At 49.5% G+C, this 27,175-nt stretch overlaps 10 protein-coding genes across 10 annotated transcripts; 6 read left to right on the top strand and 4 right to left on the bottom strand.

Moving 5' to 3' along the window:
• Window positions 1–1,764: 1,764 nt before the first annotated feature.
• On the top strand, window positions 1,765–3,062 carry Z518_11239 (uncharacterized protein; the record flags this gene model as incomplete). Its single annotated transcript, XM_013411183.1, has 3 exons — window positions 1,765–2,570; window positions 2,632–2,746; window positions 2,796–3,062. 3 exons carry the CDS (start codon window positions 1,765–1,767, stop codon window positions 3,060–3,062), a joined length of 1,188 nt encoding a protein of 395 aa, XP_013266637.1.
• A 3,027-nt stretch (window positions 3,063–6,089) lies between these two features.
• Z518_11240 (uncharacterized protein) lies at window positions 6,090–6,656 on the top strand (the record flags this gene model as incomplete). Its single annotated transcript, XM_013411184.1, has 1 exon — window positions 6,090–6,656. One exon carries the CDS (start codon window positions 6,090–6,092, stop codon window positions 6,654–6,656), a length of 567 nt encoding a protein of 188 aa, XP_013266638.1.
• A 271-nt stretch (window positions 6,657–6,927) lies between these two features.
• Z518_11241 (uncharacterized protein) lies at window positions 6,928–8,304 on the bottom strand (the record flags this gene model as incomplete). Its single annotated transcript, XM_013411185.1, has 3 exons — window positions 6,928–7,925; window positions 7,972–8,186; window positions 8,270–8,304. The coding sequence occupies 3 exons, from the start codon at window positions 8,302–8,304 to the stop codon at window positions 6,928–6,930; spliced, it is 1,248 nt and encodes a 415-aa protein (XP_013266639.1).
• An 846-nt stretch (window positions 8,305–9,150) lies between these two features.
• On the top strand, window positions 9,151–9,634 carry Z518_11242 (uncharacterized protein; the record flags this gene model as incomplete). The annotated part of the gene is made up of 2 exons (XM_013411186.1): window positions 9,151–9,337; window positions 9,399–9,634. The coding sequence occupies 2 exons, from the start codon at window positions 9,151–9,153 to the stop codon at window positions 9,632–9,634; spliced, it is 423 nt and encodes a 140-aa protein (XP_013266640.1).
• Window positions 9,635–9,637: 3 nt separating this feature from the next.
• Z518_11243 (uncharacterized protein) lies at window positions 9,638–10,084 on the top strand (the record flags this gene model as incomplete). Its single annotated transcript, XM_013411187.1, has 1 exon — window positions 9,638–10,084. One exon carries the CDS (start codon window positions 9,638–9,640, stop codon window positions 10,082–10,084), a length of 447 nt encoding a protein of 148 aa, XP_013266641.1.
• Window positions 10,085–11,229: 1,145 nt separating this feature from the next.
• Window positions 11,230–11,751, top strand: Z518_11244 (uncharacterized protein; the record flags this gene model as incomplete). The annotated part of the gene is made up of 1 exon (XM_013411188.1): window positions 11,230–11,751. One exon carries the CDS (start codon window positions 11,230–11,232, stop codon window positions 11,749–11,751), a length of 522 nt encoding a protein of 173 aa, XP_013266642.1.
• A 502-nt stretch (window positions 11,752–12,253) lies between these two features.
• Z518_11245 (uncharacterized protein) lies at window positions 12,254–13,549 on the bottom strand (the record flags this gene model as incomplete). Its single annotated transcript, XM_013411189.1, has 5 exons — window positions 12,254–12,478; window positions 12,533–13,087; window positions 13,143–13,230; window positions 13,303–13,369; window positions 13,513–13,549. 5 exons carry the CDS (start codon window positions 13,547–13,549, stop codon window positions 12,254–12,256), a joined length of 972 nt encoding a protein of 323 aa, XP_013266643.1.
• Window positions 13,550–13,836: 287 nt separating this feature from the next.
• Window positions 13,837–14,790, top strand: Z518_11246 (uncharacterized protein; the record flags this gene model as incomplete). Its single annotated transcript, XM_013411190.1, has 3 exons — window positions 13,837–14,341; window positions 14,398–14,538; window positions 14,588–14,790. The coding sequence occupies 3 exons, from the start codon at window positions 13,837–13,839 to the stop codon at window positions 14,788–14,790; spliced, it is 849 nt and encodes a 282-aa protein (XP_013266644.1).
• Window positions 14,791–18,349: 3,559 nt separating this feature from the next.
• On the bottom strand, window positions 18,350–19,784 carry Z518_11247 (uncharacterized protein; the record flags this gene model as incomplete). Its single annotated transcript, XM_013411191.1, has 3 exons — window positions 18,350–18,381; window positions 18,806–19,039; window positions 19,133–19,784. The coding sequence occupies 3 exons, from the start codon at window positions 19,782–19,784 to the stop codon at window positions 18,350–18,352; spliced, it is 918 nt and encodes a 305-aa protein (XP_013266645.1).
• A 2,577-nt stretch (window positions 19,785–22,361) lies between these two features.
• On the bottom strand, window positions 22,362–26,816 carry Z518_11248 (uncharacterized protein; the record flags this gene model as incomplete). The annotated part of the gene is made up of 10 exons (XM_013411192.1): window positions 22,362–22,940; window positions 23,000–23,378; window positions 23,474–23,702; window positions 23,766–24,179; window positions 25,055–25,279; window positions 25,360–25,958; window positions 26,058–26,139; window positions 26,187–26,269; window positions 26,327–26,520; window positions 26,571–26,816. 10 exons carry the CDS (start codon window positions 26,814–26,816, stop codon window positions 22,362–22,364), a joined length of 3,030 nt encoding a protein of 1,009 aa, XP_013266646.1.
• Window positions 26,817–27,175: the final 359 nt, after the last annotated feature.

Here is a 27,175-nt window from a genome sequence, read left to right on the forward strand (position 1 = left end):
GGATGATGCCCGCGCCTCCAACGTATAGATGATCGAATTGTGTGCCGGGCTTGCAAACATGATGGCACAGTTTGGAAATCCGGACACCGTAGGTCCTAAGTATGCCTGACGGCCGTGTGTATCTTTCTAATGCTTTGTAAGACTCTTCATTGGCGTGAGATGCATCTGTGTGTTAAATCCAGTTGCGTCGGCTATCGCGTCCACTTCAACGTGCTTCCAATCGACCAACTGAACCCCGGTTTCGTCGATGAAGACGATGTTGTCGGAGCAAAATGGCAACGTTGTTGCGGTGTTAGGCATCTAAGTACCCTGGCACGCAATATCTCCGATCTGGAATTCTTGATATACTCCAAGTAGAACTCGCCGACATGATAGTGTATCCCAACCCGGGTCCATCACATCCAACCAGGGATCACTCGAAGAATCTACTTGGCAAATGGTGAAAAGAGTGGATTTGTCTAGACAGGTCAATTAGCAGTCGACAAATGAGACAAAGGTTCAAACTTACCCTCCCAAAAAGCCGTTGTTCGCTTCGAGCGAAGTGCATGAGCTGTTTGACTTTAGGTGCAATCGTTGAGATAATTTGACAACCACTGCAATCGTTTTCAGTGACGGTGACACGTTTGCCATTGATGTCGTTGTTCCACTCCCAATTTCACGTTTTCCATGATCGACCTTGGAAACTGATCTCTTCCTTCGATGCGAGGATGTTTAGGCGTTGTAAAAATTCCACATGTCGAGATCAAGACGGTAAATCTCCTCTTGTACTGATGGACATTGTGAACCTGCTTAAACTCGACTTCCCATGTGTCCGTGGGTTGGTTCCAAGCTGCACCAGCGACTTTTGTCGATAGAGTGAGGAGTCCACGTGAATCAAATCGATCCACGACTCCATTCAAGTCTTCAAGTCCGAGGTCAGTCGGCAGACTCGTAAAGTGGAGTCAGCAAGAACTTACATTCAAGAATTTTGTTCGGGTCACGTAATGGCCAGGACCAGTTCGGATTCAACGCAAAATGAATACGAGTAGAAATGCAACGGGACATCACAGCCTTGTGTGTTTGTCAGAACCGTCTTTCTGGCGAATGTGCCTACTCACCGCATCTAGGATACGTGTTACTGAACCATGTCTCGCCGGTGCCGGAGTTCCGGTCAATGATCACAAAACCCGTGGCTATCCCTCCGGGCCCGGCTCCGATGTGTTGGACAGTTGAACAAGTAGTCAATGCCGCCTTTTTGGGATATCGGGGTAGGAATAGGAGAAGAAAATGGGTCAACCAAGCATGTATAAATACCGGCAACCGGCAGGACCGGTCGCTAGATAGATAGAGCATTCGATTCATATTCTCTATACATACTCAGTTTGACACGATGACACAGGATGTCGGAGCATATACAAGTAAAGCGGCCACCCCTAGCAGATAGTTTTAGTTAGCTCATACATTCTCTTCCCGCCGCTACAACAAGGCGAAGTCTATGCACGGTTTTGTCCGAGTTGCCGCATTTTCCGGTCTTTTGGAAAACCAAGTATCATGCAGTGAGTAACCCCGGGAAAGAGGGGTGATAGCTTTGGGCCCTGCGATCAAACACGTGGTTTTCATCCATACGTCGGTCAGAACTCGAAAATGCAGTGCGGATAAAAAGTGATGAAGGGATAGAATCTGCTAACAGGCCAGATACAGAACCTGAATCTGTTCTCCGGGGTCTTTCAATCTGTAATCAGATCAAAAGCGTTAAATTGCGCCCAAAATCCTAGTCTACCAAACATGGGGAACACTGGCTTTAGCGAAATGTTGCTCGAAAATACAGAAGGCGGCATTCCTCTCGAAAGTCCCGGCTTCCCCCAGACCGTAAAAGCTGTACGTTACCACGGAAATAAAGACATCAGAGTAGACGATATACCAATCCAAGGTCCTCTGAAGAATGGCGAAGTTCGAATTTCACCAGCTTGGTGTGGTATTTGCGGCACAGATGTCCATGAGTATCTCCATGGACCGATTTTCCCACCCACCAAAGAACATCCCCATCCTCTCACCGGAGATCATCTCCCTATCACTCTCGGCCACGAATTCTCGGGGACAGTGACAGAAGTGCACCCTTCTGTCAATGGACTGCAAATAGGAGACTCTGTGGCAGTCGAAGGGTTGCTTACCGACGAGAGCTGTTACGCATGCTCCATCAAAAGACGGAATACCTGTGAAAATTCAGCCTTCATCGGCTTATCAACTAATCCGGGCGGCCTCTGCGAGAGCATAGTGATTCCGGCATCTACTTGCCACAGGCTTCCTCATGGCATGTCGTTGGAATTCGGAGCCTTGATCGAGCCACTTTCCGTCGCGTGGCATGCAGTCTCGAATTCTGGCATCAACTCACAGCACAGCGTCATTGTCTTCGGTGCCGGGCCTATTGGTCTCGCAACAGTTCTGTGCTTGAAAGCCAAGGGCGTCACCAAGATTCTTGCCTCGGAGCCGTCTAAATTGCGACATGCACAAGCTAAGAAGCTGGGGGCGCAATGCGCTTTCGACCCTATGGAAGACGATGTTGTTGCCAAATCCAAGGAAATGTGCGATGGGTAAGTGTTCTTTCCAGGGACACAAATGATCTAGCCGCTGACATGTCTCCGCCCGTCGCAGAATTGGTCCAGATTTTGCATTCGATGCTTCGGGCGTGCAAGCTACCTTGACGACCGGCCTCAAATCTATACGGAAGTATGGCACATATTACAACATTGCACTTTGGGGCAAACAGGTAAATTGACCATTACATTGGAGCGAACCAGATGATAACAACCAATAAGCCAACAATTGACATGAACGAGTTGCTCTTCAACGGAAAGAGCATCAAATCAGACCTGTCATACTCGCATGGCGATTACAATTCGGTCATCAGCGCCATTGCCGAGGAAAAGATATCTCCAGAAGAGCTCAAAATTTTCGTGACATCCCGCATCGACATGGAAGATTTGGAGGAGAAAGGGATTAAGGAGCTCATCAACTTCAAAGACAAACATATCAAGATCCTGGTGTGTGTGGATAAGAGGCAGTCACAGCACGGTGAGACATGATATAAATGAAAAGGGGGCAACTAGCTTTCGGCGTGAAGTTATCTCTAACTGCTCTAGTCATCCAGAAATTTATCTCGTCTTTTTGCTGCAATCAATGGCATTGTCAACAAGCCGACCCCCAGACCATATTATTAGACCACTCTCTCCTCTTATCTATTCTCTCGGCTCTGTCGTCTTTCCCGAGGAATAAACTCCTTCTCTGCATTGACCGCTGGACGTCAAACGGTGATAGTGGGCACTACATCTAGTCAATGACTCTGTGCAGCCTGCCGCTTTTCTCATCCTTCCCCAGCGCAAGGTTGACAACAGCTTGGAAACCCACTGTGATACTTTTGCTTGATACCACTCAGATTCCAAAGCCAATCAGCCTTGTATTATCCGGAAGGCTAGGCTAGCTCCAGTCCCACTGTGCTGGTTGTCCCCGCGCTAATATCGTTCTCCAGCCCGCCAGGATTCAGCGATCGAACTGCTTTGCCCTGTCCGTGTCATGGCAGTCAATGTCACTTTAAGCTCCACGTTTGCCGAGACTGGTCATGCATACTCTAGGCTCCGGGTGGTCAAACTGGGGAGGACTCGGAGAGCCCTTAGGATTTAGGCAGGGTGACACTTGCTCAGGATGTCTTGGAGGGAGAGTGTGCAGGCCCGAAACTGTCAAATTCTGCGCGCTTGCCATCAAACAGCAGACATGTCTGCGTCTACAACCCCGTATACTCACAAAGTAAAAATCGACATTGCGGAAGGTCCGGCGGCACCAGCCAAGCGTAGCTGCAACGCAAAGCGGTCGGGTCTTGCATGGACTGGAAACAAGCGGGCAAAACGCAATGCGACATTACTCGACCGCTTTTGATTCTGATCGTCGCACAAATTGCAGAGATAAAGGAGAATCCTGTGAAGTTCGGTATGGAGAAGACGAAAGACGCAAACGTGGCCTTCAAGCCAATTCGGAGATTGAAAGCAGACTTTTGCTAGTGGAGGAGCTGCTGATGCAAAAGTGATCCAACCAAAATTGAAGAAGCAAATCTCCGGGCTTGATTCAAATTTCTGATCATGTGGCAGCCAACGGCGAACAAGATCGTTCTCAAAATATCTCCTGGGAAGACGAACTCAAACATGTCATCAATGCTACCGCCTGACCTAGACATTGCCGTCTGGCAACGTGCTGCGCTTCTAATTGCGTCTTTCGGAGCCCCAGTTATGGCAAATTAATCAATTTGTGTCACGAACAAGCATGGAAAGTGACCAGTCTCCCGGAGATGCTTTTTATCTTTCCGAATCTGGCAACTCAGCCTGACGACTTGAATGCTATTATGGATAAAGCCATCTCTCGCGAAGGTGGTCTAGAAAGACAGAACGCAGACCGTATCAAATAATTCGGCCCAACAAGCATGCACCACCTCTCAACTTCTTCTCAGGGAAAAAGCATGATCACATCAGCCGGATTGGGAAGTTCACGGCCATTCTTCTCTTCAATGATGCGGAAACAAGCAGATAATACCGCATTCCCTGGGTCAGATAGCTGGTCAGCCTCTTAGTCGATTGTTGCGGGAGTGAGGACTCACACCTTGCAGAGTCTTCGGTGATAACCACCTGAGAAGGATCGATGTTGCGGTCCAATACTTACTTGTATATTGTATACATGGTATCTATACAAGCAGGGTACAGCTTACAGTGGATAGTGCTAGTCAAACGAGGTCAGCCACAGGTCGGGGCATAGATAATGGTGGAAAAAGATACAGTAACAAAGACGGATAGGTCTCGTCACTTACGTTATTCGATCGCCAGGATCCCAAGATCCATATCAAAATTGTCGAATGCCTTTAGCACCCAACGCATATACGTGTGATGATACTGTCGTGTCTCTCCGGCGTAGAATCCTCTGCCATGAGAGTGGACCAGGTAACATTGATACCATTCGATGTCGCCGTCCAAACGTTGGGGAAGCATGGTGAGTGTAGGGAAAACGATGAAATCTATTTTTTTCGTCTTTTCTCCCTGGCACTTTTTGTATCATTTCTCGAACTATTCTGAAGTTCATCATCATTCTCTGAGGGAGATAAAAGCCTGGTTCGAGCATCTATACTCCAGCGCGGCCTGGCTAGCAGGAGATGCTAGTTATGTGCCGGCGAAGGTGCAAAGACTGCAGTTGCCATAGCGAGCCATATCGAGGCCGGTCTATTCTCTGACTTGGCTATGTTTGGCGCTTCGAGGACTGAACAGCATTATTATCCGAGCCCAAGTTGCAAGCAATACTCGATGTGGGAAGGGCTATGCGGTTTCAATAACAGCAGATAGTGTCCCAAGGGGTTCTGGAGGGATCACGTTTGGGTGTAGATGAGACATGGCTGGAATAATTCTCTATGCGTAAAGCCTGATAGCAGCGCCCAGTCTTTGGTTTTTCGACTCCTGCCTTGTGTTGACATATTCTCACTACTACAGGACGAGCTTTTTACTCTCACTTACTCAACAATGATATGGGCCATAACAGCAACCCACCAGGACCCACCAAGATCCACCTATTACGTGAGCGACCAGGCTATGATTCCTATGAGTTGAAGGCCAATCTTCTGCGGCCGTAAAGTCAAGAGATTGGTCGAAAACTCCCGCTCGGAAGCCTTTCGTGAGAGAGCGCCGAACTGTGCATGTGTCCTCGCAGACCACTGTATACCCGAATGTAAACCTCTTACGATAGAAGATTTCCCCATTTTCGCTACCGAAAATCCTATACCCGAACAGAACAGTGTCTTCCCTCACTAGACTAGTCGCTGTCGGAACGAATGCCTTGCTGGGGATAGTCTGTGCAGGAAGCCCGAAGGCTTGGGGAATGAAGTGGAAAGGCTGATGGCATACGGAATACCCGGCTTGGAAAGCCTGAAGACTTGAGGAATGAAGGGGGAGGGCTGATGGCAGATAGGATAGGCGTAAATGTAGTGATGTACGCAGAAAATATAATGTGAAGCTTGGGTCGTCATGCTGGCGCAGTCTACGCCAGACAGGAACCATTCACGACCTGAGAGTAGAGTCGCTAGTATGGCTTCCATTCTGGACGAGTTATCATCTGTGCTTGATAATGTGCCGCCTAGGTACTCAGATGTCGCAGCCGAGTATAGAATTCCCCTTTCCAAGCACAGCACCGAGCTGCAGACACACGTGAAACGCGACGACATCGAGTTCACGACGGCCGACGGTGTCGCTAAAGCCGTGCAGATCTTCCCCATCCTCTTTGGCGACTCGGTTATTTTGCCCGACGACTTGACCGAGTCGACGATTTCATACCAGGACATGCAGCGGAGGAGCTGGGCGGTCAACTGCTGGCTACCCGCCGCGTGTTTCGTCACGTTGAAGAACGCTGTGGAGGTGGCGCTGGCGTTGCTGGTGATCCAGTTTTTCAGCGCGACGTTCGCCATTCGCGGCATCGGACATAACGCTAACCCCGGGTTCTCGAGTATTGATGGTGGCATTTTGCGGGACATCAGAGCTTTGAATTCCATTGACTTGGCGGCGGATAAGGCAACCGTTTCTGTGGGACCGGGTGCGACGTGGAGCGCGGTGTATGAAGAATTGAAGACACGCAATCTCACTGTGCCCGAGAAATAACGACTTTCTCCTTTGACGGCCAGGACGATCTTTGGTCGGAGGAACAGACACAATATGGCGGTAAGAAGGGACAGGGTTCGAATAGGAATAAGGGAGCTGGAGGACGTGATCAGGATGACAATGAGCTTGTTCTCCTGGATCAACTTGCATGTCCCCAGAAGAATGATAGTCGAAAACCTGCCGTGAAGGCCTTAAGCTCAAATGGGTACCTGTCCGATCAGGCATCCATATGTCGGCGGCTGCTCAAGCTGTGCTCCTGGAGCGCCAGCATTCATGATAGTTGAAAAATGTCATCTGCGCCGTAGTTCATAAAGTGTGGTTTCTGCTCCACTCCGACCCCGGCCTGTTGCATCGGCCATCGCAACCAGGTGACAAAGTCTTCCCCAAGAAAGTCTCTTATCCGGACGAGAAGGTGATCACACCAGCCCCGCATGTACCAACGCTTGCCCATGGTTCTGAATAACAGGGCGTAGTGTGCTAGTAATAGCAGTGCCAGAGGTTCTTTGCGGCGTAAGCAGGCCACAAAACTATCCTCCATCCGATACAGCCAACCGAGAATGAACTGATTTTCGGGTGGACCGCCGTGGGAGCCATCGGCCTTGCCATAGGTGGCTTTATAAATTAACGATAACGTATCAAAGGCGCGGAGGTAGACATCGACATCCGGTCCACCATATGAAGCTATATAGCTGCGCAACTCATAGAGCGGCTTTTCCCACTCAATCCTTGAGAAGCACTCGCGAGCAAACGTGGGGCCTGGATCTGGACTGGGCCCATTGGATTCGTCAAGAGGCGCCATCAGTCCGGAGAAGAGTATAGCAGGATCGGCCGTCGTGCGAATCAATCGCACTCCATGAATCAGCGGCAACCAGCGCACAGGATTTTCGTCGCGGATGTTGCAGAGGAGTAGATCGTCCGGACTCGTCGAGCCAGCGGCGAAAGCGCAATAGCACACGAGAACGGCAGATACGTAGAGCGCCCCACAATTGTTATCATCTAGGTTCGGCAGCACCTTGGTCATCTCGGCCAGCCCTGCTGCCATATGGCGCTCGGCTAGGGCCTCATAGTCCTGCTGTCTGCCTTCTCCCGCTCGGAGGTACGCCAGGTGGTATCCGGCCACCGCCAAGGTAAGATCCAGGACGAAATGATGGGACAACCCAAGCCGGGGGACATTGTGTGCCCAGAATTTGACAATAGGGTGGTCGTCCTTGTCAGAGCCGGCAAGCGACTGGGCCGTGCATGAAGTGAAATGGAGTAAGAGTTCAACATCTGCCACATTCACGGCACACTGTGCTTGATCTGAGTCGGAAGCAACGGGCGTCAGCGCCGTCGAGGACGGAGTGTCCAGTCCCTCCGTGGTCGTCCTCTTCCACGGCGTGGAAGGAAGCGTGGTTCAACTCCGTCGACGCTGTTGTGGGCTCCGGGAGTAGTCGAGGAGTCAGAGGCCCCCAAGGGAAGTTGCGACGGTGCAAAATCGCAAGGCACACAGAAGTCGATGCAGTTAGCACAGACGGGTTTCCCTTCATCGCACTGAACATGTTAGCAAACAATCCCGGTCCAAATCCTTGAAAGTCTCCAGCTTAGCTAGATGGCAGTCGGGAGGGAACACCGACCTTGACTTTTCGCCTCTTGCAGTTGAGGCAGCCATTCCTCGATTTATGATGTGGTTTTTTAGATAACTTCCCGGACCTTCTCTCCTCTGGCATATCTTGTTTGAATCAATCTGGAGACATTGACCTCCTCACGACGGTCTGGTAAAGATATGAGGTCTGCCACAATTACAGTCGTACCATTCTACATTGTGAATCAGGTCATAGTAAAATTTTTACGGGGGTGGGCTGAACCGGGCCCACGGGCGGCTTGGCAGCTGCCACACAACCCAACCAACTTCGAAGCAAGTCGTGGAAAGGAAATCCACAATTGATCGGATTTCATCAGAGGGGAGAAAAGAATGGGACTCGATATTGAGGCGGTGTTGGGCAGCATTGATCAGGTCAGGGCCTAGTATAGTGACGCGTCCAAACAAACACGGTCCTCCAATGCACGATGTGTTATAGAGATAATTATCTACCTCGACGGACTAGCTCGTCGTGCTTAGAGGACTCAGGTAATGCCACCCAAAATGATGATAGCCTTGCAAGATGATGAGACAGATGGTGAAGTGGAATGAAGCGCCCGCAGCGGGTTCCTGCCTTATATCGTGAGAGGCTTTGTGTTTGTTGAGGAGCAGAACGGAGTGACGACCGGATTGGGTCAATTTTCGCATTCATGAATGCGAAAAATATCCACCACCCTCCCTGCCTATTATTACCGGCCCACGACAACTCCGTATACTTAAGGATATTAGACCCTTACAATGACAGTAACTTCGTCTCTCCCACGGTTCCTGTTCTGAGATCCAGAAGCTCTCGGTTTCTTTTCATTTTCTTCTTTCCCTCCCCCATTTCTTTGGCAATCCCCTCTAGCGTGTGTGGTCCCAATCACTTTAGCCCCCATGAGCGACGATGGTCCTTTTGGACCTGTTGTCAACGGCACCCGGATCGTCTTCTACGAGTATCGACCAAACAAAGCCGCAGGCTTCTCTTTTATTGTTCTGTTCGGGCTTGCTACTCTAGGATACCTGGCGTACTTCTTCCCGCTTCGGGCGTGGTTCTTTATCCCGTTCATCCTGGACGCCATTGGTAGGCTCTCCTGCCTTGGATATCTCTCATTTTCTTCAATCTAGTCTAACTACGGTCAAAGGGGAGGCATTCGGCTACTATGGTCGTGCCTGGGCATCTGACAATCCAGATTCCGCTAGTCCCTTCATCATGCAGAACCTCCTTATCCTCTCTTCGCCGCCATTCCTCGCCGCGACCATCTACATGACTCTCGGACGCATCATCACTGCCCTCGAGGCACAACGACATGCCCTGATTAGCACGCGTTGGTTGACGAAGATCTACGTCCTTATCGACATCGGCTGCATCGTGACCTAAGTCATGGGATCTACGCTGCCTGCCTCCGGCAACGAGAGTAGCATCGAGCTGAGTAAAAAGATTCTGCTAGGTGGCTTAATCACTCAGGTCATCGCGCTTGGCTTTTTCATTCTGACTTGTTGGTATGCGCACCGTCGGATCAAGCGTGAACCTGCCGAGGTGCTCAGGAAAGATTCAACCATCAACTGGCGGAACCACTTCAGAGCGGTCGAACTCGTGACGCTGGTCCTAATTGTGCGGAGTGTGGTTCGCACAATCGAGTACCTACAGGGTGTAGACGGGTTTATTGCATCACATGAGGTGTTCCTCTATGCCACCGACGCCTTCCTAATGTTCTTCGTCATGATCGTCTTCTTGATCATCCATCCTGGAAGGCTCATTCGAGATGCATGCCATCTGAAGCAAGACAACTGGAACCCAGAAAGCCAACTCATGTTAAAAACACGCTGATCAGCTCGGTTCAGCCTGTCCATCCTTGGTCGGGGTTTTGAGCTACTCCAGCGGTATCCAGAGCTCGTTGACTTGGTCATGACTAGAGGGGCTTTTATGATTTAAGCGGTTGGAACTCGGAATGTCATTTGTTAGAATGGATACGGCCAACACAAAAAGGGGGGGCTTAGTCTCGAGTGCCTTTTGCTTCTATCTCATTTGTGATAATTTATTTGAATGGCTAAGGACAACCCTCCCCAGATTGAGACCCAAAAGTCCTCGTTAGTTTCACACACTCTCCGCTCCAGCTTCTTTTCTTTTCTTTTCTTTTCTGTTGTATTTTGTCTCGGAGAGTTTCGAAAGAAGACATTACCAGCATACTTTCATGAATCTCTTTGCGCCTATATTGTTGAGGCTTCCCCCAGGCGTAGTCAACTTCGTTATTTATGGTAAGCCTACCAGATTGGGTAATAGCATCGTTCACGCGCATCGGCTAGCTCTGTACGACATCCCAATCCACACTTGCATCCGATCCCGCTCGTCAAGAAAACCATCTTCACTCGGACCATGTGGGAACGATTCATCACAACTGCCGGGACGAGATATTTGTAACTATTGAGCAACATTGTACCAGATCTTTTCCCACACTAAAGCCCTTTGTTTCTTAGTGTCAACGTCCTATATTGTCTACGTGGGCAAGAAGATTCGAGCCGCTCGATGAGCACTTCTAACCGACTCTTCGAAGGAGCGTCAAACGTGTCGGGAGTTTTGGGGAGCGCCATGGCGTTCAACTAGCGAAAACTAATGCAATACCCCACAAGCCCAAACTCACAAATCGTGTCAAGGCCGTCAGTGGGGCTTTCGGTGTAGAATACTGCGATGGGCTTCGCTAGCTAGGCACTCGGGGTCTACTTACCCGAGATAATACGTATCTGGGAGCACGGTGGGTCTTTCACGTATAGGTGTAAACAGCACCACTTTGTCAATTGGGCTGGCAACAGCACGCCGCGACGCTCAAAGACGTCGCCAATGTTCGTCTCTGGGATGCCGAAGCGGGCCTGTATCGTGATAACGAGACCACCACCCTGCACCGACAGGACAATGCGTGGGCGATCAAGTCCAACATCACCACCAATAGCACACAAGTCGCATCGATATCGACGAACATGGTGTGGCGCTGGACGCCATTTGGTGCGCCTGCTCCCGAAACGGCCAATACGATGTCGCCCTTATTTTCGAGCTTTGAGCTGCAGGCGCATTATATCGCGGGCCAGCCGGCGCGTGCGATGGAACTCATGCGCCGCATGAGTGCCAATTTCATGCTCGACGACCCGTGCATAGCCAATAGCACGTTCATCGAAGGTTACGCGAGCGACAGGATGCTGCACTACGCACCATACGATGACGATGCGCGCATCAGCCATGCACACGGCTGGGCCACGGGCCCGACCAGCGCGCTGACCTTCCACGTGGCAGGGTTGAGCATAGTGAGCACTCAGGGAAAGACATGGGTGTTAAAACCGAGCCCCGGAGATCTGGAATGGGTAGGGGCTGGATTCACGACTGGCCCGGGAACTTTCGCTGCGAAGTACGAACTGAACGGTGATGGCTGGCCGTACTGGTTCCAGACACCAGAGGGGACAAGCGGATCGTTGAGCGTGGAGACCCCGAACGCATGGGGGTGCTAAGAATAATGGGAGGACGATCATAGTACCGAAAGACTGATTTTGCATTTGCACCCCTTTTCTTCTCCTATTCCTACCCCTAAATCCTGCATAGTGGTGATAACCCCTTTTCCTAATAAAGGGGCATTTGTTACTCTCCAACCGTCCAGTGGGACCTTGTTCGACGAGTGCCGGTCATGTCGAATTGCCAGTATATATACACGTTTGGTTGACCCCTTTTTCTATTCCTATTCCTACACTTATATCTTGAATAGGAATGGATAATTAACACTTTTTCCAATAGCGGGGTATTGGATACTGTTCAATATCTCCTGTGCATGTGGTGGAACGCATGGCTAGGGATGTGCCGCTGTTAGCTTCCTTAGCGTGCCCAGTTAGGGTGAATCAGAGGATGACCGAGGGAGAGCTGGGGAAGGCTAAGGGGAGGGTAAGTTAGAGTGGCGACGCTTACCCACTAGAACGGGAAAGGGAATTCTCAATTCCAAGAATCTGAGCAAACGCCAGATCAATCCTGTCTTGCCGGATCCAACAAGGGCTTGTTTCCAATCACGGAATCGACTTCCGCCATTATCTCTGAGGTCAGCTTTGGGATCACCTTCAGGCTTTCAACGTTTTCAAGGATTTGCTGAGGACTGGATGCCCCCATGATCACGGAAGAGACGTGCTTAAATGTCAGGCACCAAGCAAGGGCGAGCTGGGATTGCTTTACTCCCAGCTTGTCGGCAATCGGCTGGTTGGAACCGCAACTTAGCTCATCAATTCGCCTTCTCCAGGTAGACCATACCTTCAGCCTGGCGATCTTGCTCATTGTCACCTTCCAGTCATCATTGCCATACCCATCGCGCACCATGTTTGCAAATTTGTCATTGCTTTCAGAGAATCTTGATCCCAGCGGAGGTCGTTCCACCGCGTTGTTGTACTTTCCGCTCAGCAGGCCCATCTTCATAGGGGAGAACGTGGTCAAGCCAATTCCACATCGGTCGTACAACCGCTGGAACTCGCACTCGACTTTCCTCCTATCGAGAATATTGTACAATGGCTGCTCCGCAATAGGAGCGATCATTCCTAGACGCGCTGCAATTCCACAAGCCTCGGTGATCTCGACGGCAGACCATTCCGAGGTTCCCCAATACAGAGCCCAGCCGCGATCAATAACATAGTTGAAAGCTCTGACCGTTTCTTCCATCGGAGTGAGCCGATCCGGGCGATGAGCGTATATGATGTCGACGTACTCAAGGTCGAGACGCTTCAACGAGGCCTGGAGGCCTTCGATGATATGCTTGCGTGAAAGGCCGTGGTTATTAATAAGGTTTTCACCGTTCGCAGCTCCCCAATTCAGCTGTCCAGCGGATTTAGAGTGACACGTCTCGGCGATCTCAGACGGATAGTCGTACCTTCGTGCTCACTACAATATCGGCTCGCTTCCAGCCCCATTTTTTAATCGCTTTTCCCATCACGATCTCCGACTCGCCTTCTGCATAACTGTGTTCAGTGTCAACACGTCGCACCCCTGTAGTCATGGAGGTTCGCAAAGAGACAAGAATCCAAACCGACCTTTCTGCAGTGTCGAAAAAGTTGATCCCACACTCATAGGCCTGTTTCATACATGCGAAAGTGGCGTCTAAAAGTTGCAGTTAGCCCGTCAACTCACAACTTTACCATAACATGATCAACAAAGCAGACCGGAGCCAGAGGAGAGCACTCACGTGAGCCAGCCGCCTAAACCGATCACCGACACGTGCAACCCGGAGTTTCCAACTCTACGATAGAGCATATCCGGGTATATCGTAGGCCACGCCATGGTCTCTTTCTGTGATATGCTGCCTCTTTGAGATCTCGTTCTTCATTAATCTTTTATTCCTCGTATAGAAATTCGCGACACGCCAAGTCCGAAGACGATAAGTCTACACAAAAGAACCAATCGGCCAATCCAATCGGAGGTTATTTCGGAGGCTTGTTCGGAGGCGGTCGCCACCACCAAACCCACATCGATCCCTGACACAAAAATGATAGCGTCGGTTCCACCCAGAAAGAGCGATACAGAAAAGACGCATGATCCTCTTGACACTGCTTTCTCGGAAAGTCAGTATGGCTCCCTCATTCATAGAGCAGCCCATTGGGGGATGGAGCGCCGCTCCCGTCGCACGTCGTGCGTGGTGGAAAGAGGCTTCCGTTTACCAGATCTATCCTTCGTCGTTCAAAGATTCGAATCATGATGGTATTGGCGACATACCGGGGATCTTGTCCAAGTTGGACTACATCAAGGAGCTGGGGGTTGATGCCATCTGGCTGTGTCCGGTATATAAGTCGCCAAAAGTCGACATGGGCTACGACATAGCCGACTATCATGAAATTGACTCCGACTATGGCAATTTGGCGGACCTGGATCGGCTTATCGCCGCTGCCCATGAAAGAGGCTTAAATGTCGTCATGGATCTTGTGGTCAACCATACAAGCGACCAACATGAGTGGTTCCAGAAGTCGCGTAGCTCTAAAGACAACGAGTATCGACAATGGTACATTTGGCGGAAACCGCGATATGACTCTCAAGGAAACCGATACCCACCCAATAACTGGTGGTCATATTTTCATGGTATCGTGCACTTGTGACCTTTGGGAGAATGCTCTAATTATCTGACGGGTTCTCAGGAAGTGCGTGGGAGTATGACGAGGTGACGGATGAATACTACCTGCATATCTTCTGCGCGGAACAACCCGACTTGAACTGGGAACATCCTCCGCTCCGTCGGGCCATTCATGACATTATGCGGTTCTGGCTCGAGAGAGGGGGTCGATGGTTTCCGAATGGACGTGATCAATTATATCTCCAAAGCTGCAGGCTTGCCAGATGCTCCGGTTACCGATCGGACGACGACCTGGCAGCAAGCTACCATTCATTACGCTGCCGGTCCTCGGTTGCACGAATACTTGAAAGAGATCGGCGCTATTCTGGAGGAATACGGTGCATTTAGCGTAGATGGTACTTTTATATTTACCTTGTGTTTTCAGGATTCCTCTCGTGAAGAAGGCTGGATCTTTTGAGGCCGTTCTCGCCTTTGAAATTTTTATAGGATCTTCCTTGAGCTTCTCAAATTCTGCTCTCATGATCCTTCTGAAATGTATAATTCTATGAAAATACACAAGAGTCGCTTCCGAGGGTGTTTCTAGACCGGAAACCGGAGAGAAATATGATGTCGAACAAGAGTGGTTGAATAGTAGCGAGTGCCCCTTTATTGCGAAAGGAGATGTCACCCCTATGTAGGATTTAGGGGTAGAAATAGGAGAAGAAAAGGGGTCCACTCAATGTGTATATATATCTGCAACCTAGCTGGACTAGTTGTGAGTTAGACAGAGCACTCAATACATCTCAAGTTGCTCCCCACTTTGACACATGATAGTTTGATATATCTAGAAAGGGGGCAGGAAGGAGGCTTGGAGTTTGGGCTAAGAAGAGCCTCCAATCGTTCCGTTTGGTAGGAGGTTCGATATTACCAGACTTGAGGATATGCAGGGAGCAAATCAAAAAGAACTAGGCATCTTCTAGTTGGGCTAGCAAGTGCAAGCAATCAGAATTGAGTAGTGACTACTGTGACTTGTACCCCTTTCATGTGCTCCCGATTTCTGCGACACCTGATGGATGAGAACTGAATTTGTGATATGTGGCGACGTCAAGGCTTGTAAAGACCTGTAAAATAACGAGTGGAATTGTATTCGTCGCTAACTAAGTGAGGGCGTGCCGAAGGCCGCTTTTATTCTCCAGTTACTAGCGCCTTGGCATATTTCACACCCCTTCGGAAGCGTTGTGCGCTTCGTACACGCTTCGACCCTTTCGAAATAGGACAACTCACAATTCATCAATTTTGAGCACGTGATATTACGCCACGTGACATATCGTACTAGTTACTGCACGCGTAACTTACTATTTGTCCTTGGAATTGCCAAGCCTTGGAATTTTATGGCCCAAAAAGGCCCATCAATTTTCGCCCCCACCTAACTTTGTTCACACTCACTCAGCGTACCATCAACCCTCTTACGAACAGACAATTCTCAATGCAATGGAATCCACAATCAAGTTTTCCCCCATGATCCCATGGGTCGAACCCTTCGATGTCCAAAAGCGCCTCGAACAACTCCGTGGCTTCCTGGACCCCAACAACCCTCACTATCAACCCGATGTAACAACAGTACTAATAGAGGGTATGGGGAGAGGGATCATAAATCGTTGCGAGCGTACAAGGTAGGGTGTGGAATGGCAATGTACTGAAACCTGTCTGTCTATCTAAGGGTTCGAAGGTCCTTCTGTTGAACAAGTGGTGACCTATCATTCATAGCAGACGCACCCATTCGATCAAGCTGGGGAGGCTGCGCCGTACACACGGTCGAAAGAACGAGACCACTACCCCCGGTCCCACTGGGCCACATGGTCCACGGATTGGATCCGATGGCGTTGGTATATCATCGGATCCGATTCAAGGACCATCTAGATATCGAGGCCGCTCTATACACTGTCCATAGCCCTACTCGGCCACGGACTGGATCCGATAGCGGCTGTCAAAATGCTCACGTGACAATGCCAAGCTATTGACTCGCATGATTGGCCAACACGATGGTCTTGGCGTCACCGCACAACGCCAAGCCACTACAGGTATTCCAAAATCAGAAAAATAAAGGTTTATATTTTATTCCGCAAGAAACTGCTTCAAAATTGACACCAAATCGTGGTTGACCTATCAAGGACGAAATTTAGTGGTAGCACTAGGTTTTAGTCGAACCGATAGAATTGAGGGGCCTCACTAGTGTTCGATCACAGGTGAGGTAAGAGGGTTGTCCGGCCTAGCTCCATTGAGTCTAGGTGCCCTAGATGGGTAACGTAATGCTCCAGCCAGTGATTGTTGATGATGTCGTCTTGTTGATACATTGGGAGGTCACTGATTCGAACTCTCCTTCAGTTGAACTTGTGTGGCTCCAACTTTCACTGGCTGCGGCGCCTCATCTATGAGTTCGTCAGAGATGGACCATAGGAGGGGGCTTTTTTTTTTATATATTCCACGACAAAATTTTGCCAGTTCTCCTTAAAGAGGGAGGTGAAACAAGACGTTTTAATTAGCCTATGACAATCACCTAAGTGCTTTTAGCTACCAAAATTTTCCATAGGTCATTTAGTTAATTATATTGCGGTGATACTGGCTGCACACAAATCGGTCCCGGTTTTGACATTGACCCTTTTGCAAAGGTCGCTCCATAGGGGCGTTTTGGACCTTAGCGCATCAACAGAGGGCCAGGGTGTCAAGACAATTAAGTAGTTACTTCAGTATTGATACGTGATGTTTTAAGCACTGTTCGGCCTCTACCTGTTGAACAAAGGGCTATTGTGTATAGGCTCCACAGCTGAAACACTGGTGAGAGGTTTCCATAGACGACGACGTTACTGATGGTTGCTCTACGTAACGAAGTAGTATTCGCATATCTATAAAAGAAGCCTCAGTACCTCGACAAGTAGAGAAGAAACAGAGCATTCAATACATCTCGAGTTGCATCCAGTTTGACAGAATAGTAGGCGACTTTGGGCTACCAAAAGTGCCAGGTGCAGACGGCTGTGCAGGCCTTTGGCAAAGACGTCGGCTGACTGACCGGCGAATAACAGGGAGGGCAACCCTGGTTCCGGCTCACTCACTTGACCATTCTGTTGACGTGACACGTGTCGTGAGCCTACGTGACATATCCGAAATGACGCAGAGTGCGAACACGTCGTCTGTGAGTGTTGTACCCAACTGCATTGTTTTGTGATGCTCTAGAAGAGAACCAGGCTAATTAGGGATGTAGCTTGCACCCGACACACGGTGCAGGAGCTTGCACGCTCTGGTAGATGTCGGGTCTTGACTTCCCCGACACATTCAAGTAACCGACGCCGCCCTTGTCCAGACGGAAAATGGCAAGGTCGACCAAGGCCATGGTACCGGGCATAAGCACGTGCATGTCGACAATGGTTGCTCCACCCGGGGGGAACACTCAAAGTCGAGACAAATTGCCCTGGCGGGCTCACAACATCGCCGTCACGATACGCCCGCCTGAAGTGGGGGGTATTATTCTGTACACCAACTTTTGTTATTCTGTACACCGGAAAACCTGCTTATTCTGTACACCATGCCTCAACTCTCCTTATTCTGTACACCACCACCTCTCTCTCGCCTTATTCTGTACACTTAACGCTCTCATCCTGTTATTCTGTACACCGCGCTAACAGAGCTTGTTGCCGTTGGCCCGGCGATGGCGAGAAAACACTAGTAAGTGGCGTAGCTGTGGAGGGGTGACGCGTTAAACTCTCCCCGTTATAGGTGGTTGCGAAGCAATAAACACATTTGATTCCCTTTTCCTTGGTAGATAAGTACCGTGCATTTTGAGCTTCTCTGTATACTTTGTAAATTATTGTGGCCTACACAGCCGGATTTGTGTAGAGATCCCCTGCACGGTCGATACCTCGTGCTGACTAAGGTAACAAACCAGCGCCCATAGGCTTGGGAGGACCGCTCATAAGCCGGAGGGGGAAACCGCCCATGAACCGGGGGGAAACCGCCCATAAGCCGGGGGGCAACTGCCCCGCTTATGGGCGGTTCCCACCCAAGCCTATGGGCGCTGGTTTGTTACCTTAGTCAGCACGAGGTATCGACCGTGCAGGGGATCTCTACACAAATCCGGCTGTGTAGGCCACAATAATTTACAAAGTATACAGAGAAGCTCAAAATGCACGGTACTTATCTACCAAGGAAAAGGGAATCAAATGTGTTTATTGCTTCGCAACCACCTATAACGGGGAGAGTTTAACGCGTCACCCCTCCACAGCTACGCCACTTACTAGTGTTTTCTCGCCATCGCCGGGCCAACGGCAACAAGCTCTGTTAGCGCGGTGTACAGAATAACAGGATGAGAGCGTTAAGTGTACAGAATAAGGCGAGAGAGAGGTGGTGGTGTACAGAATAAGGAGAGTTGAGGCATGGTGTACAGAATAAGCAGGTTTTCCGGTGTACAGAATAACAAAAGTTGGTGTACAGAATAATACCCCCCAAGATGCGCACCGTATCGTTGACGTTCGCTTTTAGTGGCTTCTCTCGGGTCATGGCCGACTCACTCCCGTTGAAGACGACGATGTCAGGCTCTTCGCACAGGGAGTTGGGATAGGAAAATTCAACCTGAGACGACTTTTTGCCGTGATCGTCCACCTCGGGCGGCTCGTGGTACCACTCACTCTGCATCACATAGTACTCTTTATCCACGGGTGGAAGATCTCGATCTGCTGGCTGAACATACATCAGTCCGTACATTCCATTGGCGATGTGGACAGGCACCGGCGCCGCCGCGCAATGGTACACGAAGAGTCACTGCCGACCCGGCCCCAGGCCCCAGAAAAGCGTGGCAGTCGATGTTATGTGCATGCCGCTTTCGTCCTTGTTGGTCAATGTCACTTCCACAACGTCGCCTACGCGTGCACGGATAAAAGGTCCCGGAACCTGATCGTTGAACGTCCATTGTTCATACTTGTACGCTCCTGTCAATTGGGCTTTCCGGGTGGTCGTTGTCAAATCCACCTTCAGAATCACGGGATAATCGCGGGTGATTGAGGGAGGGACTTTAGGTGCACTGGTGAGCACAGCTTCTTCCACCGGAAGTTGGGCAAGATCCAAAGATTTCTGTTCCAGCTTCTCATAGACGTCCGTCACGTGAGCCTTATTCTCGTGTGCGACAGGCCTAGTGGGTGTTGATGGAGCCGCATGTGGGACGAGTCGCTTATCATGGCCGTGAACGTGGGTGTGATCGCGTCCATGGGTTTTGGTATGTGCATGGTGAGGAGCTTCTGCTAGGGCAATATTGTGAGAGGTGAACCACCAGATGACGGCGGCTCCGGAGACGGCCACCACCGACCCAAGTGAGTATCGCTTGAAGCCCGCTGAGTGGGCGTGAGTTGTTCGTTTCGCTCCAGCCACGTTCGACTTGGGAATACTACTCCAGCACCTCCTGACCGATCGTCCTAGATTAGCCATCGTGGAAACCGCGCCTGAACAGAGTGTATTGAACGATGTGGAGGATGAGAAGGGCGTACCTATAAAGGTTCATAATCAATGGCAGGTCGAGTCCCTCGTTCAATACCTGGCGTGGTATGATGGTTGCATAATGGTTGAAGGACAGTGGAATTAGCGTGTACTCTATATTATATCCCCGAGGACGCTCCCTAAAAATACTCAGTGGGCGAATACGGTATAAGCATTTTCATATGCCATTGATCACGTATAACTCTGATTAGTACACACCATATTTCTTGAGTCTTGGCGCTTTTCTTTGGTCAGGCAGTGTGCGGACTCTTTCTTGATGAACACCTTGGAGTTGCTGGAATTCTCTTCAGCGGCGAGCGAACTAGGTTGGCGTTGTAGTTTAAGAGAAGGGGGTTAACCTTCTCTGGGAAGAGGCTGTGGTCGTGGGCGGAGATTTACGTAACGACATGTCACCGGTAATGGTCACATAAGGCCTTTCTTTTGGGCTTGGGCCACGGATTGGCCTCCTTTTTGTACTTTGGGGAAGGACATCAATGCGAATTCCTAAAAGGGAGGAGCCAAAAGCCGATCAAGCACCTAGCATGATCCCCATGGGTTACTACCGATTATAAGTCCCGGCTTCTGACGAAAGGACGAGTAGAAGAGTTGCAGAATAAATGGGGCTGTCGCGGGTCCTAATTCTGACCGGGAGGAGACTTGCTGTCCCCCCTCATCTATCCATCCAATATAACTAGGCCTTGATAGCTCTGCACAAGGCGGGCCTGATCGCTCCAACAGCCAGCTTTCAGATGGCGGACCGGAAAAACGAATACGCGCTTGATTTCTGCCGGGTCTCTTGAGGTGAGCCACGTTGTCATGATACTTAGTTCTGACGTGTCTGTGGCTTCTGAGAACATCTGCTGAAGTGGTGGGGGAGCAGGTTCTCTCTCGATTCTCGGAAGGTTCGTGACTCATCTGATATTTGTTAACGACATCGAGAGCCATTCTAGCTGATCTTGTGCCCAGCTCCCCCTGACGATCTACCGACAAGTGTCGTTATATTGTGATCTATGTCTAGCAAAGGCGACATTAGACCCGCCTGCTGTCGATGTCAACGGTGCGAGGGATTACTCGTATCATCAACTCAGCACGTCGCGGCCTCATGTTGATGTCCCGCAGCGGCGTCACGACCACGACCAAGAGATCTTTAGTTCTGACTCCCGACAGGGTAATCCAGTTCATGCTTCGCAGCTGCCACAGCCCTATTCCGAGGCTCAATCTACTCAAGAAGCAGAGTCTTCATTGAATGACAATCCTCCGTTCACTGGCCTGAACGTTGAAGATCTGTAGAATTGGATGTTAGTTACGGACACATCTGAAGCCAACGGCGACATTGACTGGACACAATTTGCAAATCATACTCACCAATTGTGACTCGGGTATAGACAGCATCCGACGAAGATACTTTTCATCGATGCGCACGCTACATTGAGTGCAAAACTGCGTGAAAACTCTCGTTGCAGCCTGTGGAGCATGAACTTGCTCTATATCAGGGTGAGACCACATTAAAGCCTAGTCTATCCTGGCTACAAGACTTATTTTGAAAATATTCTAATCCCTCATTCTTGTCGATCGTTTGCCTTCACCTGCCTTGTGGCTAAGCGTGCACCAAGGGCTATTGAACCTGTCTTCGCTTGCATACGTTTACTAATACCAGTCCTTTTGCTCGCCAGCCCTATGGATTCTATTGGGGACTGTCTTGTTTCAAGGCTTCTCTGACCTATTGAGCAATAGAGTCGTCGGACTGTCAGCTTTCCAGGTCGGTACCTGGTGCTGAGAAACAACAGGGCAAGCGCTGCCCAGTACTCTTCAAAGTCGTCGAAAGTGTTGTAGAGCGCCGCAATGGCACGTCCAGTTGCTGTGAACGGTTCGTGCCGTAGACATCGGCTTCCTATGAAGATTGAAATGCATTAGTCGAAAACTAGGGCCAAGGAAGGTGTTTCATTTTAACTCAGCAATTGAGGAGGTGTCAAACCGGGGGTGCAATTTGAGATGCATTGAATGCTCTGTCCCTTTGGCAACTGGTCCTGCCAGATTACCAGTGTATATACATGCTTGGGTTGACCCCTTTTCTACTCCTATTCTTCCCCTATATCCTACATAGTGGGATAGTGTTGAACAATTGATGGCCTATCGTTCACGACTAACCGGGTTATTATGCAACATTCGCTCACCAAACTGTATCACCATTGACAAGCAGCAATGATGACGTGCACTCGTTAGATAGATATATAGGCAGGCTTAATGCCACTCTCTAATGGAGGAAGGGCAGAGCATTCTTCCAATGAAGAGAAGTTTGACAGATAACCATTCTCCAAGTAAATGGTACCGCTCATTGTTCGACAGATATACTACCCTTTTCACCATGCCCGTTGCAGACTAGCAGAAATCATTTGCATAAATGGGTTAGTGAAAGGAAAGGATCCTGACCGAAACGAGGGACGCAGCCAGAGGTCAGGGAAGACTGGTTCGCATTGCTCTGACTGAAGTGGTGGACAACAAACGCGGTAGACTACCCAGGTATAACACTCATCCAGACGAGCTCGGGACACGCGACGCAGTATTTCCCATTCTCGGAAAAGTAAAAGTACTGACCTTCTCGAAATCGGGAGACTTCTCGTCAGTCCAGACGCCAGCAGAGCGATGACCGACGGGAAAAATTCCAAATCCTCGAGAGTCAATGGTAACTTCCCTATCTTCCCAACCCAACACATCCCTCCACTTCTCCCCGGCGTGTCTATGTCCCACAAACATCTTCTTATACTTGCGATCCCAGCTGTTTGTCAAGATGACAGCAAGGCCGGCCCCGCTCGATTTAGATTTGCGGCCCAGCCTCGTCCAGCCGATGCAGTCTTCCTCGTCAAGGTAATCTCTCTGCGGACCATACGCGAAATGCTTCCTTGCCGCAATCAGACGTGCGAGTTTTCCTCCACAAGCTGGGAGTCGTGGTCGGGGCCCGTGATTGCCAAAAATGTCACCCCAAAAGACGCAAGGGGTTCCACCATTGTCTCGGAGAAGAATTAGACAGTATGCTAGCGGGATGAACCACTCGTCAACTGGAGCGGCCAGAGACTGAGTTTCTTGCGTATCATGATTTGCCACAAAAGTCTGAAAGGGGCCAATTGTGTGAGTTGTGGAAAACAAGGACTGCGGAAAAGAACACTGACCACAGCATGAGCAGGATTCTTCTGAACCAGAGAGCCATCAAATACTGTCCTCAAGTCCCACTTTCGATCCTTTGAGAAATCACAGAAGGTATACACCAACTGGACATCGAACAGATTCAACCTTCCATGAAATTGCTTGATGATCCTCTCCAGCGTTTCCGAGTCGGTATCCCAATATTCACCGACAAAGAACATCTCTTTGCCTTTCGGCGCATTCGCATCAAGATGGGAGAGAAAGTCGGCCAAAAAGGAGAGCGAGTAGTGTTTTATCGCATCCAGGCGCATGCCGCTTAGATTCAGCGTAGATGATATCCAAGATCCCCAGCGCAATATATCCGATCTGACGGACGGATGCGAATGATCAAGATCTGCGAACATTCTGTTCAGAGGGAAGCTCAGCCATACAGCCCCTACGCACGTTGAAACAAAACGCCACAGGATCGTCAATGCCGTCAAAACGAGGGGGTCACTCACAAATAATCATAATTCCCAAGTTCCTTGCTAACATCGCTAGCCCACTCGCTCCGCTTCCCATGGCCCACGAACTTGAACACGCCATGCTCTTTCTTGCGAGAGTCATAGTCTACACCTGAGAAATGAGTCCAGTCATACTTCATTTCAGAGTGTTTTGTTCCGCGACCGGGGAAAGTGAATTTCGTCCATGTCTCGAGTTCGTAGGGTTTGGAGATGTGTTTAGTTCGGTCTGGTAAATAAGTAGTCGGCGTTAGGAGACAACTGATAACAACACAAGCGAGATCCGACACACCATTGGAATCGACCTTGACCCCCCAGCTTGCTTCTTTCCCATCGGCGGCGGCCTTGTGATTCAGTACCGCATCCCACAAAACGCCAATGCCATACTCCCTGGCTTTCGCGCAGAACTCCTCCAGCTCTTCTCTACTTCCCCATTTTGTGCGGACTCCCTTGCCGTTTTTCTTCGCGTCAAATTCCCCTAGATCCCACAGGTCGTAGATTCCATACCCATTGTCATGGACTGAGGTAGCTTTGCAACCGGGTGGTAACCAGATATGTGAGATGCCAAGGGCAGAGAGGTGCGGGAGCAGTATGGTGAGAAGAGAATAATGACTTGAGCTCGGGTGGGAGTGGGTGGTGGATGGAGCGGGGAGATACCACTCAAATGACTGGAAGAGAGTTTTGTTTTCGAGGGGAGGATTTGCATCTGATCCATACGGTCAATACTCTTTGACCATCATCTCATCGCATAAAGATTAATGAAGGACCAATGGACAAATATTCAACCGAGTGATTAATTGAGACTGCATGTGTCTCCCAAACTTATCGCGTGGACTCTTAGCAACACTGAACGCCTTACCTACAGCCTCGCTCCTCCCGCTCCCGCTCAATGCTCTTGCAAAAGAATTGAGTCTTTGCATAGGAGAATAAATTCAAACAGATTTTGGAATTTGCGGAATAGTATTGACTGACAACCTTCAAAGATTAGGTCATGAAAGGGGGGGAAAAAAAAAGGCGATTCCGCGACCGTTGGGCGGATCAGCCTTCATAACCAATGATGAATGATGTCTAGGCAGAAAGGATTTCAGAGAGCACAATGATATGGTCAATCGAAAGTGAGCACCAACCCGTAAGATCGAGATGGTTTACGGAAGATGCTGCCCGGAAAGAATCAGATTTGGATAAAATATGGTTATTGAGTCGCAACGGCACAAGGTTGATTAAAAATTTGAGTGGAGCCTGATTTCGTTTCCAGGCGGGCCGAACCGGACCAATAAGATGAGACATGGAATGCAAGGCTAAATACCCGTGAGATATCCGGGAAATTTCTCCGACTTTCAGGGCCGCTGGTCTTGATGAGTCTGTATCCTTATCTTCGAATAGACTTGATTGGAGAGTATTCTTCGTGAATGGGTATGTGTGGATCTTTCATTGCAGTTCCCAAAATATGAGCACAGACGGTGCGTCCCACATGGCGTTATCTTCATTCACGACAAGAAGCATCAAGCGTGTATTATTCAATGCTCTGCTATCCTAGTAATATCAGATCATTCTAGAACTGATACCGGAAAGATGGTGCACGATCTGTGAATTCCTCGGGCGGGACCACAATTCCTTCTGCTCGGGCTCTTTCTTTCCAGGCCTCCCTTCTCTTGTAGATGATTCTCAGAATGTTGAATACAATGAAGGCAAACGACAAGCTTCCCAGCGACCAGGAATGGCCCAGCGTGAATTCTGGAGCAGAGTTTGAAGCATAAATCTGTCCGGAAATGATCCCTCCAATGTTGGTAAGAGTCAATTGGGTCCCTGGTCGAGGTTAATCAAGGGTTCAGACAAGACAGGCATATCCTAAAGAGGGCAGGATCAGAGACGGAGTCGAAACTTACCCAAACTTGCAGCTCTTTTCCCGTCAGGGGCAACATTCCCAGACAACCAGGCAATGTTGCCTCCAGTGCAGAGGAAACAAGCCGTAGCGATGAGATATGTCGCAAAATATTGGACACCGACAGGTACAGTCGTGAGGAGGATGGCATAGCCGGCAATACCAATCGGGGCACAAACAACCATCACCATGAAGCGCTTGTGATATTTGTCGGAGATCACAGCTCCAACAGCGTACACAATGGCACCCCAGAGGTTGACTGGGATGACCAGATACTGAGCTTGTTTGGTGGAATAATTGAAGCCGTTCTTCAAAATGATGGGCAAAAATGTACCGAAACCGTAGAGAATTGTGACGACGGCAATCTGACTGAAGCCGTGGAGCCAAGTTTTGATATCTTTCCAGGCAAGTTTGACATCTTTCATCTTGTAGTGACCGTCACCACCAGAGTAGGACTCGGACATCTCGGCGCGAACCGCCATGATCTTCTTGTCTTTATCGTCTAGAAAGTAGGCCGTTTGGTAGTTTTTGGGGACGAGAAAGACACACATCGCAGCCCAGACAAGCGTGATTAGTCCTTCCAAAATGTAAAGCCATCTCCACCTGGAAGCCATGTTAGCTTACATTCTCCTTGCAGAGATACCCGAGAGAGAGAGAGAGAGAGAGAGAGAGAAAAATAATTGACAAACATTTTCTACTCACCCAGGGTAGTCAGCCACTCCATCCATGTAGAGTATACCGAACGCAATGAGACCGCCAAAGGCACCGGAGAGAGCAGATGCAACTGCGTCGTATTAGTTGAGCACTCAAAGAGACAGCTGTAATCCATACTGAAGAGATAAGATATCCTTTGAGCCAACTCTTCACGCTTGTACCAATTGGCCAGCAGAAGAGTCATAGAAGGAAAAAGACAACTAGAAGGCCAGACGTTAGCGGTTACAATAGATGAGAACCTAGGTTTGCTGACATACCCTTCAAAGAATCCGAGCAAAAGTCGACAGACACAAAGTCCAGCAAAATTTTGTATGAATCCCATACATAGGCAAACAAGACCCCAGCAAAAGGTAATGACGGGAATTACCCTGTTGAACTGGAGACGTTTGACAAAGATCGAGGTAGGGAATTCCGCCAAGACGTAGAAGATGTAGAAGATGGAAACAGCAGTCTGAGGTTAAGAGATCAGGGCCAGTTCTGGAAGAATAGGAAGCTCCTTACATTGAGCTGGTTTCCTTTCAGACCAATGTCGTCTGACATCCCTTGTGTGGCAGCAAATCCGATATTGCCTCTGTCAAGATAGCTGATGAGCATGAGTAGCATCATCACTGGAGCAATGTAAAGATCAAGTTTCCGCCTCAATTGGGCTTCTTTTTTCTTGAATTCAACATCATTCCTTGATTGGCCATCTTCAATATACTCCTCGATTTCAGCCTTGGGTTTGATTTCATCGACGTGATTCTCCATCGTGGGTTGCTGACTTTGCTCCATCGTCACAACAAGCGTTACCCTGGGTTGTTTTGAGAAGTGAATGGATATAGGTGAAACACCGCCTAGAACTCTAGTTTACGGGAATATATTGCTGGGAATTCGGAAAACCAAGAGTTGGGGTATCAGTACTAAGATTCAGACCACGCGGGGAAGTCTCGAGCCAGTGTTGCCTTTTGAACGAGTTATCTGAGGGCCAATCGCACCACGAACGGAATAATCAAGGCCATTATCCAGGCCGCCAGCCAGGAGATATCCCGAGCGACTCTCGAGACTCGGAGAGGAGTGTGCTCTGTCATAGCCTTTTCTCCTCAGCAGCCAAGACGTCTATGTCGGTG

This window comes from Rhinocladiella mackenziei (assembly GCF_000835555.1).
Source record: "Rhinocladiella mackenziei CBS 650.93 unplaced genomic scaffold supercont1.12, whole genome shotgun sequence".
Classification (NCBI taxonomy): Eukaryota; Fungi; Ascomycota; class Eurotiomycetes; order Chaetothyriales; family Herpotrichiellaceae; genus Rhinocladiella; species Rhinocladiella mackenziei.